This window comes from Osmia lignaria, chromosome 10 (genome assembly GCF_051020975.1).
Source record: "Osmia lignaria lignaria isolate PbOS001 chromosome 10, iyOsmLign1, whole genome shotgun sequence".
Taxonomy (NCBI): domain Eukaryota; kingdom Metazoa; phylum Arthropoda; class Insecta; order Hymenoptera; family Megachilidae; genus Osmia; species Osmia lignaria.
In genome coordinates this window covers 12,563,182-12,583,713 of record NC_135041.1, presented here as the reverse complement: position 1 = coordinate 12,583,713, position 20,532 = coordinate 12,563,182, and the positions used below count along the sequence as shown (strand labels likewise).

Genomic DNA, 20,532 nt, shown 5'->3' with positions numbered 1-20,532 from the left:
CTGACGAGCAATCAGGGACCCTTCCCATTAACTTGCTCTAACTCGAAGAGTTCCACCTAACAGCTTTTAAACAAGGTTCCAGGATTAGGAGATTCTATCAGTCAAGTCTATTCGTAACCTAAGCACTTCTGGATCCACAAAGTTGCAAGATACCGAGGTCAGAATTTCGAATTAAAAAATTTCTAAATCAAATGAAATTTTGAACGTGTTAAGAAGGTGGAGACTTTCTCCACGGATCAGCACACTTGTTCCCCGTAAATTCGTACGAATCAGAGTATTTTCTGTCTCTTTGATCGACACTTCTTTTACGAAGGATCGTTCAGCGAGCGACAGACAAGTACTTACTCGTCTCCTGACACTCCCCTATTCGTTCGCGGTCGAACGCATGCATCTCCTGCTTTCACCCCCCCCCATCATTTTCCTCTCCAGTTTTCGTGCCTTCCATCGGTGACCTTTTATAGCTTGCCAACGTTTTTTTCCCCTCCGACTCGTAGGTGAGAATTAAATTTGAACGGTGGTCACAGGGAACGCCCGGACCAGACAGAGGAATAAAAATAAAATAAAATAAAAAAAAAAACAGGGAAAGTACACGAAGAAGAAGTCACTTGGAAATTTCAACAGAAACAACACGTCCGTATCGTTCGTTATCGCGGATGAAAATTTACGGACATCTTCGAGCACATTTGGCCGCAGGGAATTCCATTTGTTTCGAAAGCCCGTGGACGTTTTACTTTCGCGAACGCGTGCCGCCCACGCTCAATTAGAGCAACGCATTAAAGCGCCGCGAATTCCAGCGATTAAACGTACGTAATAAATAGCCTCGCCGCTCTTTTTTCTTCACGGCCTTTCCTTTTCTTCTTCGCACCAGTTCGAGCAATTAAGAGGAACGATTATTCGAACCGTCTTGCGTCGTTCGCGAAATTGTCAGCTCGTGTACGGATACTCTAAATTTTTGTTTTTTTTTAATAATTCAACATCCAAATTTCCTAAAATTCGACAGGATCGACGGGAAAAAATAAAAAAATTCCAACCTCACGGTGGACGCGTAACAAAGCGTTTCCCAAAGCGGATATCGGGCGGTGAAAATCGTGTTCGCCTTGGACGGTGAACACGGGTCGCGTACGAAATCCAGCGGCGCTAATCAAAACGTCGTTAAACCTTTCATTAAAGCCGCGATCAGGGGTCGCCTTTCGCCCTGACATTATTCACAATTATCCTTTTCCGCGACGACAGTCAGAAGAGAAGGGGGGACAGAATGAGGCGCGTCGACAACGAGCGCGATGACTTGATCCCTGTTTTCAAACGATACCCGGTCACAAAGCGTACCTCCGCCTGTGGAAGAGGAAACTCACCCCGCCGGTGTTCGACTCCCCTCCCTTAAACAGCCCTTTGCCCTCGCGGAACAGCTACGACGCGTCATAAAGAAGCGAAAGAAGCATTCTCCAAAGGTGCGACACGCTACACTGTGTGTACCGTAGCATGAAGAAGTGGAAAGGTGGCAAGGGATGCAAAGGGACGAGAGACGCGGGGAAGCAAGGACGACTTTCGCGCGTGAAACGAAGACCGAGGAACGGTGTGAAAACGAAGAGCGGACGGAAAGGTGGAATGAGATGGGAAGATAGAGAAAAGGGTGGAATAAAGGAAGATGGAAAGAAAAAGAGATGGTATAGGAAAGAGCGGAATGCAGTAAGAGGGGAGGGTTTGGTAGGGTGAGCTGACAGGAGGCGTTAGCTTGGGATACGCGGACCCGTCATACAATAAATACGATATTTGCACCCCACCCACGGTGGAATAGAAGAGCGAGGTGGCGGCTTGGTGCAGCCAGGCTTTGGCTCCAGCGGCAGGAGGACGAGGGCGACTGGTGGTTGGGGGAGGATAGGTTTAGAGGATGCGGGTGGGTGGCGAAACGTTGGTCGGTTGAAGGGACGAGGAGGTGCCGCGGAGGGCGGGTGGGCGGTCTGTACGATGGTATAGATTTTTATGTCTGCGAGAAATACAAAATGATGGATATAAACCTTCCTCGCCTCGCCGCCATCCTCCCGCTTCTTCTCACTCTCTTTCTCTCTATCTCTCTTTCCCTCTTCCCCTCTATTCGCTCCTTCTCGCTTTCTCCAACGCTTTCACCATCGTATACCCACTCACCGATAGACGTACACACAGTTTACTCGGTGCACAGCGACGTTGATCTCCGCGAGAGTACACCTATGTGCGCCTATACATACAGGGTGTGCGATATTTTGTACCAACCTTTAGGAAATTTGAGGAGAACGTCGAAACTGCGTTTGTAAAGTGATGGGTGGCAAGCGAAAACGTGTCACAGCCTAACTCGATAAAAGACAAATGTAAGGTTGGGTCTTGAAAAAATTTGTAAATGTTATCTCCGTACGTCTATCTAGAAAAGTGGTTCTAATTCCACGAGAAACAAGTGCAATTCTTTAATAATCTATCCCTTGGATAGCGCCAATTACGTATTCATATAAATATATCAATCCAATGTGTTCTTTTAATTTCCATAAAAATGCGTAGCATGAAAGGCGGTAAATCTTAAAGACTCGAGGAGGAAGGGGATGGTAGTTGAAAACAGGGTATACGCGTCACCGGTCATCCCCTCGAAGCCAATGAAGTCTCCTTCGTATCCCCGTAGAAGCATTATCCCGATGGAAGAGGCTAGGTTGACACGTTAAAACGGGACACCCTGTATAGAGAGGTGCACACAGGCAAATATACGTTTCACACGAACACGCGGCAAGCTCACCTCGCTTACAGAGAAAACGGGGTAGGTGGGGGAGTCTCTTTCCGGCTGGCGCTCACGTTTCCCCACACCAGCCGGTCGACCCACACCCCCGGTGGCTACCCAACCCCCGAGAGCAACCTCGAACCTAACCTGCCACCCCTTCTCCTCCTCTATCCTCCTTCACCGCTCCCACCGCACGCCCAGCTTCCATCTAACCCTCCTCCTCTCCTCTCAACCCTCCCTGTAGCTGTACCGCGACCCTCTACGGAAGCTCAGAGCGAATGTTTTGTCATCATACCGCCCTGCCGGGGCGCCAGCAACCCCTCTTCCCACCGATTCTCCCTCGTTCTCCGATCCCGTCACCCCGTTCCACCAAGCCACTCGCCCTCCCCCCCTCGCCTAGCAGCTCTCTCTGCCCCCAAGGCCCCGCGGCAGATACACTTGCGACCACCTACACACCTCGAATTTCCGCTTTAGCTATCCGAAACTGTTTCCTGCCTGTACGTACGCGTACGTACGCGTGTACGTAGCAGCCAGTTTTAGCTGTAGGTATGCGTGTTACACAGCTAGACAGGACACTCTGTCTATGGAATCCACGAGCGCGTGCAAGTTTTAGAAGCGTACGCCCGCGGCTCTATCGGATATATACTTTACCCTCTAACTGTGTGGGTCGCAACACACACGACTCGCGTTAAGTGTACACGCGACGGAATCGACCAACGTAAAGGAACACGTAGCGGCGTGAATGTAAGCGTGCAACAGAGGAGAGACGGTTTACCTGTGCGCCGCTCTGTGGGCCAACGTGTTTGCCCTTTTTCCATCGTGCTTTCGGGGATGACCGGCGTCGCCGTGCCCGCCGTGGCGCGGTTCGGCTCTGCTCGACTCGGCGCGATGCACGGTACCGAAAAGCGTCAGAGGGGGCAGAGGCGGAGGCAGATGCGGCTCTTTCTCTCCCTCTCTTCGTCCCTCTTTTTTCTCTACCCGTTCTCTTTGTCCCGCGACTTCGACGGAATCAAGGTAGGGGTTATTCTTTTTTTTCCTTCGCCTCTGTGCCACCACCCATCCCTCCAACCACCGGCACTCTTTCTCCTCCACCTCTCGTTCGGTCCTCGTTTTCGTTTTCTTCTTTTTTTTTTTTTTTTTTTTTTTTTTTCGAACGAACGTTCGCGCGTGCACCGGCACAGAGAGGCCAGCTAGATGGGCTTCAGCGTTGATAGGAGATGCTAGGACGGCGGAATTGGTAGGGGAGAAACGGTGAATTTTTTCGAAAGGTATCCGCGATAGTAGACTTTCGAACGAACTCTCTGTGCCCTCGATAGGTGTGGGTGAGCACACAGGATTCGCAGGGTGCACGGATACGCGTTTGCATACGACGGAACGACGGGTACACGCTGATTGGTACTTCTGATGGTACCGTGATACCGATTAATTAATTAATTCATTAATTAATTACTTCGCCTCGACGCGAACGACGAGCAGCCAGCCTTCGAATCACCCGATCGCCGGGCAACTTTTTCCTTTTACCTTTTAATTAGGACTCGTCCTTGTCGGCGAACGAGCTGATCCTGGTTGAGACTTTTTTCGGCTGTTCGTCGAACACGCGGGCACCCAGCTCGTCCGGGTAGCTTCTGCGCGAGAAAACTTTCCTCCGTTCCTATATACACCAGCGGGCGTCTGCGGCTTTGCAAGCGATCGCAACTGCGGAAGGATTCGTTCGTGACCTAAATATCATCACCCATTACATCCTCGTTTCGCATTCATCAGCCAAGGATCTAATTATCCGTTACGATTACCGCTTCTCTCCCACGTACGAAGCTGCCAACTTTCGGTTCAACGATGGGTAGATTAAAGTTACGCGAGGGTGTGATTTTGGCTCGATTACACCGGTCGCTTTTAATCGACGATCGTCGAAAAATAAATGAACCAACATGGAAATGGAAACTGCTCGTCGAAATTGAAATACAACTTCGGCGTTGACGAGACACCCGTTACACCGTGAAAGATCTTCAAGATCTTTATATTCGTGGACGGGTGTCGAGGAGAAGCAGGCGCGAAGCGGACGCGAGAAGAAGAGGATTCGGTAAGGAAAAGAGGAGAGGAGAAAAGAAGGGATCGCGAAGGAAGTAGCCCGCTGGGGCAAGAAAGACACGTCTGTGACGCCTCTTGGCACAATTGCAGGAGCTCGACACAGACCGTTTTGTAACAAGAACCTGCCTCGAGATATCGACTGTACTGAATGAAAAAATAATACAGTGGATAGGGGATGAATGCATAATAAAACGAGGCTGGTGAGAAAGAGATCGATGAAAAGAAAGAGGGATGGATTAATGCTCGTTCAATCGACAGTGGGTCATTTTTCACCCAAGGTACTTATTTAGTTACAACATCCTACGTGAAACGCGCGCATTTTCCATAAGATAATTTGTACGTATTCGAGCTTGTGATTGAATTTTTATTCTCGCGCGTCTTTAGAACACCGTACCTCCTCTTTGTTAATAATTCGCGGTGCAAGTTACGGTTCGTGAAGAACTGCGAAGAAACAAGTTTCTCCTTTCCGTACTATAGAACAATTGAATAGCTTAGCCACGGTACTCACGCAAAATACGATTCACGTCAGAATTGATATCGGTCACACGAGTCGCTCGGGTCCGCGATCGATAACGCCTTTATAATTAATTTAAGTAGCTCCGTGCACCTAACCTACCGTGTTTCTTAATAATCGAATAACGTCGCGAACGGCCAATACAGGATCTCTTTCGATATCAAAACCACCATTTTAGGAATAATAAAATTAATTTTAAAAACGAGCAATTTTCATTTAAGAAGAACTTTCAAGGTAGAAAATAATGTACTTAACACTCGGGTTTCATTGAATTACCATTATTTAATCGATTGCCGGTAATACGATACCGCGAATCGATAGGTGCCGTTTAAAATAGCTTATGACCTCTAACACAGACATTACGAGAAAATTATGATCTTATCGGTTTCGAGTCGATATTAAACTCCCCGGCGGAAATCAATTCAGGCCACGCGTCGTAATTCAATCGTTAAAAGGATTTCTCTTTTTATAAAAACCAACTGATCGATTTTTCTTTTTTTACAAAAATCTTTACAAGATCCGTCTTTTTCATTTCTGATCAAAGGTAACCAGTTTTCCGGTCCAGTTGATTATTGGAATAGATAAATAGGACCGAGTCTATATGAAAGAGTTAGTCAAGAAGAAAAAAAAAATGTTCCACGAAAGCGATCAAAAAACGCAGCAGCGAAACCCCATCAGGAAGTCCCGGGTTCTTTAATATTACATCCATGGCACAGCTAGCTGACAAGATACGCGTCACACGCGCGTGCACAGGGTGAGCGTACCATGACACGGAGCAGCACACACCTACGAGATTGTATTCGAAAAAGCGAGAAAGCTGTGGAGGGGAAAAGTGGTCAGGAAGAAACAAGAAAGACAAACAACGGCGGTTCGGTCGAGAAACGAAAGGGGGACGAAGGAAAGGATAGAGGGAAGAAAGAGAACGAGGTTTGCGTAGATGTGAGCAAAAGAAAGGACGCGGCAGCCGGCGGACAGGGTGAACGGGGTTGGACAGTGACGAGCGGGTTGGTAGGACCCACAAAATAAACTGAAACCAGCCCCCTTCTCTTCGGCTCATCCCTTGGACTCTCATTCTAGCCGCGTCACCTCCACCTCCGTTGCCGCCTCACCTCTGCCACCAGCTCCGGTTATTCCTCCAACCCATCGCATCGCAACCCATCCCATACCATCGCATCGCGTCGCCCTTCCTCGGCCACCTCCGCGGGTACCTAGCTCGGCCAAATAAATTACACCGCCTCGTGACGCGAAAAAATCCAACGAGTCGCTAGAGTGAACGAGCGGTTGAACGAGGAAGATGGCCAACGAGAGGGAAGAGGAGCAGTACGCGGATGCCGAGGATGAGGAACCGTTGGTGGCCGGGGGTACAGGCTACGAGAGACGAGAGGAAGAGGAGACACGAGTTAAAAGAGAGCCTCCTGCTGGATGGAAAGGATGATAGAGAGAAAGGATGGGTCGAGAGCGAACGCGTGTGTAAGAGAGAGAGAGAGAGAGAGAGAAGGTTGAAAAGGGGAAGCGAGCGAGATGGAATGGATAAAGGCCAGCACGCGGGGCGGAAATAAAGAGAAAACGAAAAAAGTGGAAGAGGTCGGGGGTGGAGGTAGGTACCGCGGTCCGCTTTAATTGGTTCGACGTGGTCAGATGAAAAATTCAACCATCCTCCTCCCTCTGCTTCCTCTTCTACCTCCATCGTCTCTTACCACCACCAACACGTTTTCAACGTCCTCCTACAGGCTGCATTCCCACCAGACGAATCTACGCATCTGCATGCGGGGGTGGTATATCTCTCTTCGTGGCCAGCTTGGGACAAAGTGTTTTCGCTCCTGTCCTTAGCTCGCGTTTTTTTCCCAAACAGTAGTGGCTCGTTAACGTTTCGCGGATCGTGAATCGCTCCTGCCATTCCGGCAAACTTTTCAAACACGATGTTCGTTAAGCAAACTGAAAATACAGATGTTGCTTTGACATCGAATAACCCGATCCGAGACTTTCATTCACGAAAAATCGCTCTGTATCGACTAACTTCTAATGACAATCGAAACGAGCAAAGTACATTTAACTCGAAGCTAATACCGTGAAAGGAATACCATCGTGAATGAGGGGGAAAGTGATTCCTGAGAAAGAAAAGAATGATCGGCCCTTTGTCGTAATCGCGTCGAACAGTGCGGATCGATCGACGAAAACGCGCGATAAAAATCCCCCTCTTTGATACGAAAGCCCAATAAACTGCCGGGGGTAATGACGGTCGTGTATCAGCCCACCGACCTTAACTCGCCCATCCCCGTTTTCAACCACAGGCATTTTCAGCGAGGGCACCGCGGCGCTCGTCAATGAAATCACCGTCGGTCACTCGCACACCACCAACAGTCACGAAACTCTACCCGATTTTCTGTAACATGTTTCGTAGCTCCGTTCTTCCGAACGCATCCTACTTTCCACCCTAACTACCCCCAATGACGAGAGTTTCGATTAGATGGTTTCGATGGTCACATATACACCCCTTTTAATTATCGTCCTACAACAATTAAATGAAATAATTAGACTTCGAGTATTATAATTTTGAAAAAAATCAATAACACTTTTCCTCTTTTGAATACGTCAACAGTCGCATTGTTAGAAACGCGTGAAAGTGTAAAACGGATCGTGAATTTTTATTCCCGGCTTGAGGGCAGCGCGGGAGACAGTGTGACAAAGGTGGTTACAGTGGTTGGACGGGGCTAACATAACCTAACCCCGTTTCCGTGATATCTCGGCCGTGTGTGCGGTATTTCCATCTTTCGTGCCGGTAACAGGGTGCACCGCTGCTCCTTTGATTAATGCTTTCCTACGTAGCCGAAGAAGGGGTTGTTAGGGGGTAGGAGGGGTCGAAGGCGAAGCAGAAGCGGCGGAGAACTACGACTAATCCTCTCAGAGGGGGTGCGAGACGTCGGAGAGGCGAGTAGGAAAGAGGGACTGAATAGTAGTTTCCAAGAGCCCAAGCGTGGACACGCGAGAACTCATTTCCGGTTATACCCTTCTCTCTTCATCGCCGTCCGTGTCCTACGAGACACTAATACACGAACCGTGGCGGAACGTTACCCACCAAGGGAACACGCTTAAGCTCTGCTCGTAGACTGTTGTGAATTGCATGCGACCATCCGTGACACCCTGTCTCCTTGTGTCTGTGTTTCTTCCTCTCTACCCGCCACCCTCTTTCTCTGTGTACTTGTTATACATACTACCTTCTCGCGTGACACTAAAAGTCATGACTTTTACTCCTGCCACGCTGTGACACTTTCCAACGTCTTTACCTAGCCTGAACGATCGTTTGTTCAACGACTCTTACGTTTTTTCTTCATATCGTAGAAAAGTGAACCTTCGTTGTCATCCGATAACTATTTCCCCGGGAATTGTTTCTAGATCAATGGCGGGTAAGAATCGATTTCTCGTAAAGTGCCGTGAAATCGGTAACCAAGAGCGTCGTGTAACCGTGTAATTCCGCGCATCGTTAACGAGGAAACTTTGTTGCGCGCTGTTCATTCAATTAACCGGTTGATCGTGTGGGAAATTTAAATTAAAATTTGTTTCGAAACCCCTTTCGTCCGAATACCTGTTACGCTTTTAAACGAACCGCGCCGGGAAACGCGTTCACTTTCCTTGTAGGCGATTAACAAAGCGACCCATCGATAGACAAACGCGCGGGTATTTTATTGCGCAGAGTAAAAGTTTCAACGACCAAAGTTGACATACCCTCTCGCCTCAAACCTCGAACCTTTGTCCGCCCCCTGTACACGATCTGAACGGTCTCCTCAAGACAATAGAGTGTAATTCACATATCTCTTGCATTCATAACGCGTCACATGCCGCGAGCTTTAACGTTCGAAATTAACGTACCAAACCGCCTCCTTAGAATTCCACTTGTACGACACCGTGCCTTGCCTATAACTAACGCCGTGTCACTTTCTGTATTCGCGTCTTAGCCAAAAACACCTCAGCGAAGGTATTTATACAACAATTTGAACGATCAGTTTCAGTAGAATTCTCTACCATATGCGTAACAAGCTTTCTTTTCAAGGGTTAAAAGGACGGTTTACCGTTGCACGCGAGTTCTAAGAACAAATTATCTTTACTACTTCAGTCAATAATACCGCGCCACCCACGGCACGTAATATTTCTGTATACTTTCTAGAAAGTGGAGATTTTTAACGCAACGCGATAGCCTGAATTTCGAGCAGAGAATTTCGGTTTCTACCCTTCTGGATGTCGACTAGCATTCTCGATACAATTGCTCGCAATAGCAGTTGGTACACATGTGCGACAGGGCGGATAGATCGCCGTCGGTCGACTGCACTTGTTTCCTCGTGCGACTCACACGCCGATACTCGCATCGGCCGCCCTGGTAAATGGAGTTGATGACGGAGTCCGGTCAGTGCCTCAACTTCAAACAAACTTCCAGGCACCCTTGGGCTTGGAGGGATTGCCCGTGTAAACGACGCGTTGTTAGTTCCCCAGGCATCGAGAGAGAGAGAGAGAGAGAGAGATAGAGGAGATGATGGAGATATAGAAAGGGTTAGGAACGAGCGAGAAGGAGATAGCGAAAAGAGAGAACCAAGCGTGACTTAGGGTTTCTGCTTGAGACTTTCGTGGTTCGATGCGACAATTGAACACGACAGGTACGGTGGTCTTGTGTAACATAAGCTTCCCTTGATTCAGGGTTAGCGTAGAAAAAAGTCACCTAAAGAGTGGTAGAATAAAGGGGTTCGGTACTTTAAGGGTAGATAGTGCTCGCCAAATGTGCTACATAAAAAGGGTGAATGATTGTTCTTTCTTTCTGTAATTTTATATCAATTTGTGATAATTAGACCATTGTGTTACTTCTTTTTAAATCAAAATCAAACGCGAAGGTGCGGAATAGTTCTCCAGGAAGAATCGTTGTACAGACGGATGACTTTTCTATTGCCATTTTCCATTTCTATGGCACAGTATTGGAGTTGAAAAATCATTGAACCTTACTTTTGATATTCTCCGACAGTACACTCCGTAGGTAGAGAAATATGGATCCACGATTTGAATTTAAAAAATACAAACGAGAAGATATACAAGAAGAATGAAAAAAAAAAAGTACCATTCTCCGGATAAACGGTATCCTACGAGCTATCCCGGCAGCAGGTCGGCGGTGCATTTACGTGGCACACGAGTCACGAAATATCGCGTATTCAACGTGGCCAACACCCTAATTACCGCGTAAATAACCATTTATATTCGGTCCCGTCAAAATTTAAAGAATCCCTCCCGGCAGCTGGTAATCCGAGTCGGTGAGCTCCGCCACGGAAAGCTCCCTTTAATTTCCACGGCTTTGAATTCCCACGCTCGAAGGAAGGAATATAGACGGGCATCGCGAAACGATTCCGCGTTTCGCCTTTCCTCTGCCCGCCGTCGACGTGGCTGACCGCGTCGCGACGCGTCACTTTTGAAAACGACGCTGGTCCGCCGGCTGAAGGGTAGAAAGAAGGAACGAAACGCGAAGAGAAGAAGGTGGGTTACGCGTAAAACGAAGTACACTCGCGAAGAAGGAGTATTTTAATCGTCGGGAAGCAGAACCGTGGCGAGGGAGGAAAAGGCGAGAGAGAAAGAGAGAGGTCGAGGCGGTGAGGAGGAAGCAGGCTGAGAAAAATAATCCAATTTAGTGAGAGAACGCGAGCGAAGCGACAGCCTGCAGTTCGCCTGTTTTCACGGTTTTTAATTACGCGCCTCCTCGCGTCGCCGCCCTCTTGCGCGCAGCTAGCGCGCACTTTGTCCTCGCGATCCTGACAAAGGAGCGTGTTTTCATGGATATTTCACGGAGCCACGACGGCAAGGAGAAACCGTGCGACTAGTCTCGACGAATGCTACACACAACGTTTGCCGTGTGTTACCGTCCCCGCTTTTTCCATTTTACCGCGGACAAAAGTAATCCAATTTTTAGGGAGCACTCTTTATCGCTCTCCCTCGTGCTCTTGCAAGAGCGCGCTACGCGTAAAATAAGGATGCCTTTGTATTGTTTCGTTGGTACACGGGAGCGAAAGAGCGCGACGCACGGAAAATATTGTATATCCGAAACGAGAAAACTTTGCAATCTTTCTTGAAACGTATAGAATTCGCAAACGTGTACTAAGAATTTTCGATTCAGAATGACAAAACATCTTTCGATAAAAACTTGAATCTTTCTCGAATCCTTTGATCGAAACCGCGACCGTGTTACAAGAGCAAAGACCTAAAACACCTGAAACTTTTCCCCGGGCTAAATGGACCAGCCGAATTCGCCCTAGAATTCCTGCACGAGGCGAAGGAGAAACACGCGTGAGATCCTTCCGGCGTGGATTCTTAAATGGGGCGTAACAGGTGGATCGAAGGGTAGCGCAAAAACAAAAGCGGCGCGACGCGGCGCTGTACGAAGAGGAGCAACAGCAGGATTAAACTCACGTGTCCGAGCTTCTCCTCCTTCCGCCTCTTGGGATCGCTCTCGAGGTCGGGGGTGCGGCTTCGGAATTTCTCGGGCGGCGACACGGACCGCCGTAGTCGTTCGTCGTTAAGGGCGATCGGTTTACGATCTTCGGGCGTCTCCGCGGCCGCTCGGTGTTGTTGCAGATCCGACGGTTTCAACAGTGCCTGCACCTGTGCCTGGACCGCAGCCGCAGCCGCGGGATGCGGTGGTGGAGCTAGATGAGGTGGTACCCCTGCGGCTGCGGCCGCCGCGGCCGCACCTGCGAAACCCAACAGCCCCGCTGGCGGAAGACCGCCGACGACCGCACCGTGAGGCAACTGCTGCGCGTGAATTTGTTGCTGTAACATTCGATAAAATATGCGTTGATCAGTACCCTTTTTTAGGGGGTTGTTTTCGATCAGTGTCAACGTACGAATAGCTGTTAAAACTTACCAGTAGTTGTTGTAGACCCTGTTGTTGTTGTTGCTGCAAAAAGAATGTCACAATAGTTACACATACCGATGATTGCTTGCTCCTAAATTATGTTGAATTAATTTGTAACGCGAGCAGTTGTCTAAACTGTGCCAATATCAATGTTCAACTGCTTGCCAAAACTAAGAAGTTAATAGTAGAGAATCAATTGTAGAGAAGCTCACCCCAATAATAGCGTTCAGCTCGGTCATCGTAACTTGCTTCGCTCTCTCTACGGCATTGGCCACCTGCTGCTGATGCTGCAAGCCATGCTATCATTATCGCGTCGTTGTCACTCTCGATCGTGAGATTGTACGGCACACGTGCCAAACAGAAAGTCAAAGACTCACCTCTTGTGTCAGGTACGGAAGTACCTGGACGATTATCGCGTTCAACCTCTTAGCGATCTCTGTCTGAAAATACGACAAACGTATAATGATTAAGTAAATTTAATCAAACATCATTTTTATAATATTCGTGATACTTGTAACTAATGATCGGTAAAGTAATATCGCTTAATTCAAAAATTGTGAGTAGGACGATACTACTCAGAGTTTATAAGTAATCATAGTAGTGGGGTTTACGATTTTCAAAAAAAAAAAAAAAAACTTGTTACCATGATACCGAATTTCGATGCGGGTCCCGATAATCCCGACGAATTAATTGAAAAATCGAACAGCAGCTCGCGTGTAAAATCGCGAAAACAGCGTGAAAACTTCATGAAATTCATAGCGGTGAATTCGTGCAACGGACACGTGACAATCGTTCCATAGCCACGTGAGTTTCTCCCTTTTACTTTGAAAGGAAAACAGTTACTCATTATTACGCGTCTATTAAATCGATTCGCAATTACACGAACGGCCACGTGATGTGATATTCGCAGTGACCGCGTTACAAAAGAATGAAACGAGCCCGACGTAAAACGTCATCAAACTCTCCTCGATGTCGCTGGAATTATTAACTATCCGTTCGAGTTAGCGAACAATCGAATGCACCGGTTAAGTAACTGTCTCGAGAGATTCGAATGACAATTAGATGTATGAAAGTTTTCTTAGTGCTAATGTACAAAATTGAATAAAAGTCGTACGGAACGGAAAACAATCGTGAACAGCTGTATCAAATTGTAGCTAGCAAACAGCATATACATATACCCGTCTATTATGCTGCTGCGACAGATTAGTTTCAATAATTCAACGAATGCGATCAAATATGTACGGTAATCAACATTACGGAGTTCGACCGACAATCGTACTAGCTATCGCAAAGCGCCAATATAACGGTCTAATTGCATCGAAGCTAGCTAACAACATTATTCATTGTTAAATTAATACTCTATTTGCGATCGATGCTGCTTCATTTGCAACGCATCGATTATCTTTTAAATTACATTCCCTCGATTTCCGGTACTTAAAAATCACTTCTTCGATGCTAATCTTCGAGTACCGATAATATTTTGAAAATTTTCTAGATACAGAAATTAACCTTCTAATTGATGGACTCATAATTTTCCCAAAAGTTAATAAATCGTAACGTGTACCGCAATATCGGTGGTGGTTTTTCTGCATCGAGATAGCCGACGTCGCAGAAACGCGTAGCTCGGCGCGCACCTACAGTTCCGAATCGTAAAAAAAAAAAGAAAAAAGGAAAAAATGTCATTATTCCCACGGGGGACAGAAAGATGGAAAACTGCCGCGTCCACGTCAGTTCGATTCCGCCTGGTCTGAGTCGGGGGGTGGTGGCGGAGACCAAGGGTGTGCAACGGAAAAAAAAAAAGCGTCGACGAAAAAACCGACAAAGAGGAGGCTAGAACGAGAGATAGGGGGTAGCCGGGTGACAGGAAAGAGACGGACGTAACAGGAGAGAAGGAGAAAGAGACGAATGTAGAAAGAGGGAAGGCGGAGGATGAACGGGAGACGAGGAGAATTTGCGTGGCGGGGGCGTCGCGGCGCAAGTGTTGTCCGGTACGAAAAAATGGTTATTCCTTTTCGAATGTGCCCGATGCACATGCACATTTTCCCGCAGAACGGATGGTCCGAGGGTAGCGGAGCAAGAAGAGGAGGAACAGCGGGGAGAAGCAAAGAGTGCGAGCGAGCGGGAAGAGGAAGAACGAAGAGGGTCGACGAGAGGATGGAAAGGGTGAAAAAAAAGAAAAAAAAAGAAGGATAGATGGAGGTGGCCGAACGGGCAGGAGGAAGAGGAAGAGGAAGAGGAGGTATAGAGTAGGAGGAGGTAACATTGAGATTAGCAACGGGTAAAAAATCGATGTCATCGCCCCCAGCCCACCGCACCCTCGTTTCGCTCGCTCAACTCAACCCTCTGCTACCCCCGCAGGGTCAAATAAAAGAACTCGAATACACGACCCCTGGAACGCGTGCGTGTACCATCCGCTCGTGTGTACGTGTAAGCATGCATACGCGTGCGAGTAGCCACCGTGTACGTGCGGGCACCATCGCGGAATATGTGTATATATGGACGGTAGAGTGCTGGAAAAGCGACCCCCGAGTACCGAAAGCGACAGAGTACGGGAAAGAGACGGTGGCTGGAAAGAAAGAAGAGAAATAGAGAGGACGCTCGCGCGGATAGATAGACGTATATGGTATGTACATAGATGGAGGCAGGAAGAACTGGAAAGGCAGGGTGAGTTATATGCAATTGGTCAGCCTGCACATTTTTTATCGGCCGCCGGGCGCACCCGCGATGAGAAATGGTATAGTTACTCTTGTATCGACGAACGCCAAAGGCGATACGAATATTCCTCGAGAACCGACCAACCCGAAAGCATTTCGAAGGGAGACCTAAGGATCTATGACCCTACTTACGAACCACAGGGACACTAAACGCCTCTTCAGAACGGACGATTGCTTACAGCACGTCTAAAATCCACGTCCAATCGTTTCCATTACACTCAACTTTCATACGTCGTTAAACTGTATAACGTTTACAAGAGAAAACTGCACGAGATGATGGCTTAATTGAGTAGGAAAGCTCGCGTCCCGAAGACAAGCCTTTCAATTAAGCGATAAGCGTTATCGGATAGGTTCGCCGAACCATCCAACGACTGGTTGCACGAAGGAAACAACGTTGCACGCCAGCCCGGTCGCTTTTGCATTCTTTTTCCACCCCCGTTCTCTCTTAAATCTCAACTGTTCTCCGAACACGCGAGACCGTTTATCTTGTCTCATCCTTCCTCCTCATATTTTTCTTGTCCACCGTTGCCACTTTTGCGATCTCTCTTTTTTTCCCCTGCTTTTATTGCCCGTGCCATTGGTAGAAATCTCATTTCTCCCTTGGATACCGTCGGTGGCGAAAATCGAGCGAGTTTGTCGCGTAAACAACCTTTGAAAAATCAGTAACGATCGATAGAATCGGAAGGGCAAATTAATCATGAGCCAGGAATGGCCGTTTCGATGCCATTATTATTACGTCTCTGGCGAGGAAATGGCATTCTCCGAGGCGTGAGCTAGCTCGACTCTGCGAACTTTTAACTTTATTGAGCTCCAGCAGCGAGCGAGCACAGCCAGCGGCGGCCTCGCGTCATACTAATAAAACTTTTTACCTTTTGCGACAAGCGTAAAACTCGTTTCTCCGTCTCGCGTAAGGGATTGTTCGTCGGATCGCTGTACAGTTCGGTCACGACGGAATTTCAACTTGTAATTTTGAATTACCGACTTCGTGGCATTATTTTTTCTCTCTCTCTCTCTCTCTTCCCGTAAACGATGTCACAAATACTAGCCTGGAATAAACACGAGGCGAATATCCATCCCCTTTAATCAACAGCGAACGTGTTACCCAACGAAATACGTAATCATCCCTCGGAAGAATAAAAATCTTGAAACCGTCGGGTGGTCTTTCTATTTCGAATCGTCGTTTCGTCATCGCACCGCAACAATCTTAACAAAAGCGTCCCCGTATCGAATCGGTTCCTACGAGTATCCGCGCACACGACCGCATTCGAGCCGTAGGGGTGGTCGCGTGTATAGGCCACGTCGTACAATTATTTGAAGAGCAATAGGAAAAGAGAGGTGGTCGAAAGGAGCGAAAGATTCGTATAAGAACTGGGACATTGCCAACAAATTCGAGTTAGTCGAATAGCGAGTGGTAAAATGGTGGTTGCGGGATTTAACTGTGGGCTGGGTGCCGAATGTCGACTCGAGGCGATGCTAAGAGAGAGCAGGACCTATCAGCTAGAGAAAAGGGTGGAGAAAGTAGAAGAGGAGAAAGTGGAAGGAACGATAGACGGACTAATGGGAGAGAGATTGCGATAGAAGGAAAAGGATGAAATCAGAGAGACTCGCCAACGGTGTGCCGAGTAAAAAGGGTAAAAACGAAGGGGAAGGTTGACAGAGAAGAGGATGGAAGAGCACGGAGAAAGGATAAAGGGAGACGGAGAGAAGAGTAACCTCGTAGGGGAAGATTGTTTTCATTCGGTGCTCAAATTGAAAAGGAGCGAGGACCGAAGACCGCGATTCGAAAGCCGGCTAAGTGCCGGAGACAACCAAACGGAGGGTGATTTATTCTCTCTCGTTCTCCGACCAACCCCACCCCCTCTCCGTCCACCTTGCTTTTATACTGAAACGAAGAAACAGAGAGCGAGAGAAGAGGGAACGCGCGGAGACGGAAAACTCGAGATTCGTACAAGTGGCAACGTAATCAATTTTTCTTTTTCGAACGCCGTCTTAATACGCCGACCGAAGGGGGAGAAAGTGCTCGGGGTGTTAAGGAGAACGATACCGGAAATTCAGATTGATGTGTAAGCAAATTATACGGCTTTGAAGCGCGCGAATGTTGCAATGAATAAAAATGAATCGATAAACAAATTCAATTTCAAATCGCCCGTAAACACGCGAGTGCAAAGTTATCGCGACTAATTAATCAATCAACGAAGAACCAATAACTTTTCATTTCTCCTCTAATTAGCGATAGAAGACCCTTACTAGCCCCCCCGTGTTACACTAGCTAGCTGCAATTTGTCGTCGCCGCTACGCCTGACGGCGATTGATTTCCCGGCGACCAACGATTTTCCGTTTCTCTCTCTTACTTTTATTGCCCTTCTATGCGCCCATTAGCAATTATACGATCGTATCGAGTAACCACTTATTCTCATTTCCCTCCGTCTACCAGTATAAAACAGTAGGTATATCGTTTAAAAACGACTAAGCGTACCAAGTTTCTTCTTGAACCGAGTATAATTCTAACATTTCTATCAGGAGTTCGAACTATAATATCTTTCGAACGGTAGATAATAGAGTAGAACGAGAGGTGTGTTAATTAGTCGATTAAACGGCAACACGTTTCAACGGTTACGTATCAATTCGAAGCGCAAATCGTACACGGCAATAACAACGCCGCCTATAAAGCATCCTAAGCTAACTAGTTTGCCACTTGAACCACCGGACGCAATTTCGCGCCGATTTAATGGTGGACCGGCCTCCTGTTCGACGATGCTACCCCTACTCTATCTCCCTCCGGCTTGCACCCCATTAAGCAACGCCCCTGGGTACAAGGGTGAGAAATGATCGGCCGCTAATGCTAATGAATATCAGCTCGTCGGTGTCAGGGAGGGTTGTTTGGAGTTTAGGACTCTCGCCACCCCATACCCTGAACGCTTTTCGAGGAGTTGGTTCGCGTGCAACGAACCCCTCGACGCCCTGGCGGTCGCTTTTAAGAAAATTGTCGACAGAGGGGAACGATGGCCCGCTCTGTTTCCCCTAATTAGCCAAAATTACACGATTTCCCGGGCCAGATGCGCCGGCACCCCCTTTCGTTTTTGCGGCCAACAGGGGGAAGAAGGGTCGCGAGGATCGGTCGACATATTCCGAACTTAATTAACGAGAAATCTTTTGATCCTTAAATTACCCTGGTTACCTGGGAAAACGCGATAGAAATCGGCCGGACACTCTTAAAGCGCTTCCCTCGTTCCCGATTTAACGTGTCTCTCGTTCTGGGAACTTTCGCCAAAAGGGAGGATAAACTTTCGCACGCGTTTCAGACTACCTTCAACAAGATTAAAACGCGCACCCTCCCGAGTCTATGAATACGAACGATAAGCAGCGGATGGAATTGTTTTGAGATGAGAATCGACTTACCTGCTTGTGCATCTCCACGTTGAGGCCGTAAGACATTTCGTAGTACTGAAACAGAAAGAAAGAACAAGGATCGTTAACAATAAACGTTAAGCGTTTTATTATCGCGAGATGATTCGTTGTAAATAAATATTTCTCAACGTTCGATGAGCGGAGTTTAGAAAAAAACAGCGGAGCATCGGTAAATCTACAATGGCCAAGAGTTTCTGTCGACCTTCCCCCTTTCTGTCGCTCCTTTCATTAGCGATACTTAACTTCCGTTTCTTTACAATATCGTTTCAGACCGTCTAGAGTTTTCACGGAGAAAGCACGGAACCCGGTCGGCAGAAAACTTTTAATAAATACAACAAGCTTCTCGTAAATCTCGACGAAACGAGAACCGCCGTACCACTGTTTCCCTTCCTGTTCCCTTTCACTCCTTTCTCCGCCGCTTGCGAGCTACGTACAGAAGAAAGGATCATTACAACGTTCTCCCGTCAACGAGCTGGATCAACCGACCACTTTTGTCTCTTCCGCGAGGAATTTGTGCAACGCGTTATTTCACTCCTGTTCAAAATTGAAACTGACCTCGCGCATTAATGAAAAATTTTACTAATTATTATTATTTCAATTTTCTAATTATTCAACGTCAACCATTCGCGATCTACGTTAAATTACCGTTGCAGTTCGCTTAATTATGTAACAACTTCTCGTTAAGGGTTGAAATCGATTATCGATGGCGTGGACGATCGAATAAATTTCAACGTATTCTTCTATCTCGTGTCACGATCGATTAAGCTAAGAGCCTTGGCGAACGTCGAACTACAGAGAGAGGAGAAGTCGGGATTCGTTTATTCCCGCGAACCTGTCACCTATCGATGAATGTTAAACGACGTCGTTAATTTTCAAGTGTAAGGAGGCGGAAAGCGAGGAGACTGTTCGCGGAATGAATAGACTTTGCGAGAAGATTCCCTTGGAAGACCGAAGCCGAACCGTTCCAATTGGGTTAACTACATACAATTCGTGGTACGGTCGTCTGATCGTAAATTGGTTAGTAGCTAAAGTCACTTGGGTACCAGTCATCCGTTCTGGGACGCATTACGTACAGAAACGATTATTCTACGGCGCATTATGGCTCGTAAAAATGTTCGAGCAGATGGCATGCAGGAAGAGGAATCGGCAGAGACACCACCGCCGCATGGTTATGAACGTTCCGATGTTTATCACATAAGTAATTTACATCGATATATTCTAGATTTACGATCTATTTGTTAATGAAGCTGGAAACGACCCCTTGATCCCTTGATTTTAACCTCGTATTCTCGATTTTCAAAAACTATTGTCTAATTAAAAAAAAAAAAAAAAAAAAAAAAATAAATGAGGAAAGAGGGAGGAATTGCGAATCGAACTGCATCATCGAATTAGCCCGAGGGTTAGTAAACAGAGCGCAATCGTGCGAGCCAGTGGCTAAGTCAAAAGTGGTAATCCAGCGCGGCGTCGAAACAGAGGTAAGCTGATAAGCAACGGGAGAAAGGAAGAGTCACGTTCGAGCCTGGACGAGGGGTTCGATCCAGCCTGCGTTCCGGTAAAGTGCATCGTATCGTACGATTCGTGAGCGCGCTTGCGCGATCGTAAATCGGTTAGCGGCTGTCGCTTAGTACTGCGTGTCCGCCTTTAGCCGCTCGTTCCGGGACGAATGGCTTCGGGGGCTTGGCTTCGCTCGTCGAGAGAAAGCACACACATCCCTGGCCGACAGATGCTATACAGAGATCGATACCATCAGCCACGGAAATATACCGACGTAATAATGCAATCGATAATCACGATCAGCCCTATGATGATGATGACGACGATACGGCCGATAAGAAACTAAACCGAGAGGCTATACGTTCAGATCGTTTCCTACTCTGTCGATGTTTCGGTTGAAAATTTTACAATTTCATTTTATTCCTCGGGTATTAATGATCGCGATCATAGAACAATAATCGTGCGTTCACCATCCTCTTTGATAACACCTTTTACAACCCTCATATCGTAATATCAAGTTTGTCAGACAACTAACTAAACGCCACCCTCTTGTAGACAATTACTTAAGTAGATCGACAATATGCGAAGGGTTACGATCATTACTTAGCGATAATTTAAGTGGAGCATGCACGAGAATCGTCGATACGCTTCGACTGTGTTGCAAATTGTAAAAATTATTTAGAGCCTCTTAGAAACAGCT

The 20,532-nt window shown here is 47.3% G+C and overlaps 1 protein-coding gene across 11 annotated transcripts in view; it reads right to left on the bottom strand.

The window, feature by feature from the left end:
* Positions 1-20,532, bottom strand: part of gro (TLE family member transcriptional corepressor groucho) — a 62,244-nt gene that overhangs the window by 12,274 nt on the left and 29,438 nt on the right. For 9 of the 11 annotated variants that reach the window (XM_034339539.2, XM_034339547.2, XM_034339548.2 and 6 more), the window contains 5 exons: positions 18,330-18,374; positions 12,594-12,656; positions 12,429-12,515; positions 12,226-12,258; positions 11,772-12,131 (listed from right to left, as the gene is read on the bottom strand). In XM_034339539.2, the coding sequence (XP_034195430.1) occupies positions 11,772-12,131; positions 12,226-12,258; positions 12,429-12,515; positions 12,594-12,656; positions 18,330-18,374 (588 nt within the window). The remainder of the gene's footprint in view (positions 1-11,771; positions 12,132-12,225; positions 12,259-12,428; positions 12,516-12,593; positions 12,657-18,329; positions 18,375-20,532) is intronic. The other 2 variants (XM_034339542.2, XM_034339543.2) reach the window with 1 other exon arrangement.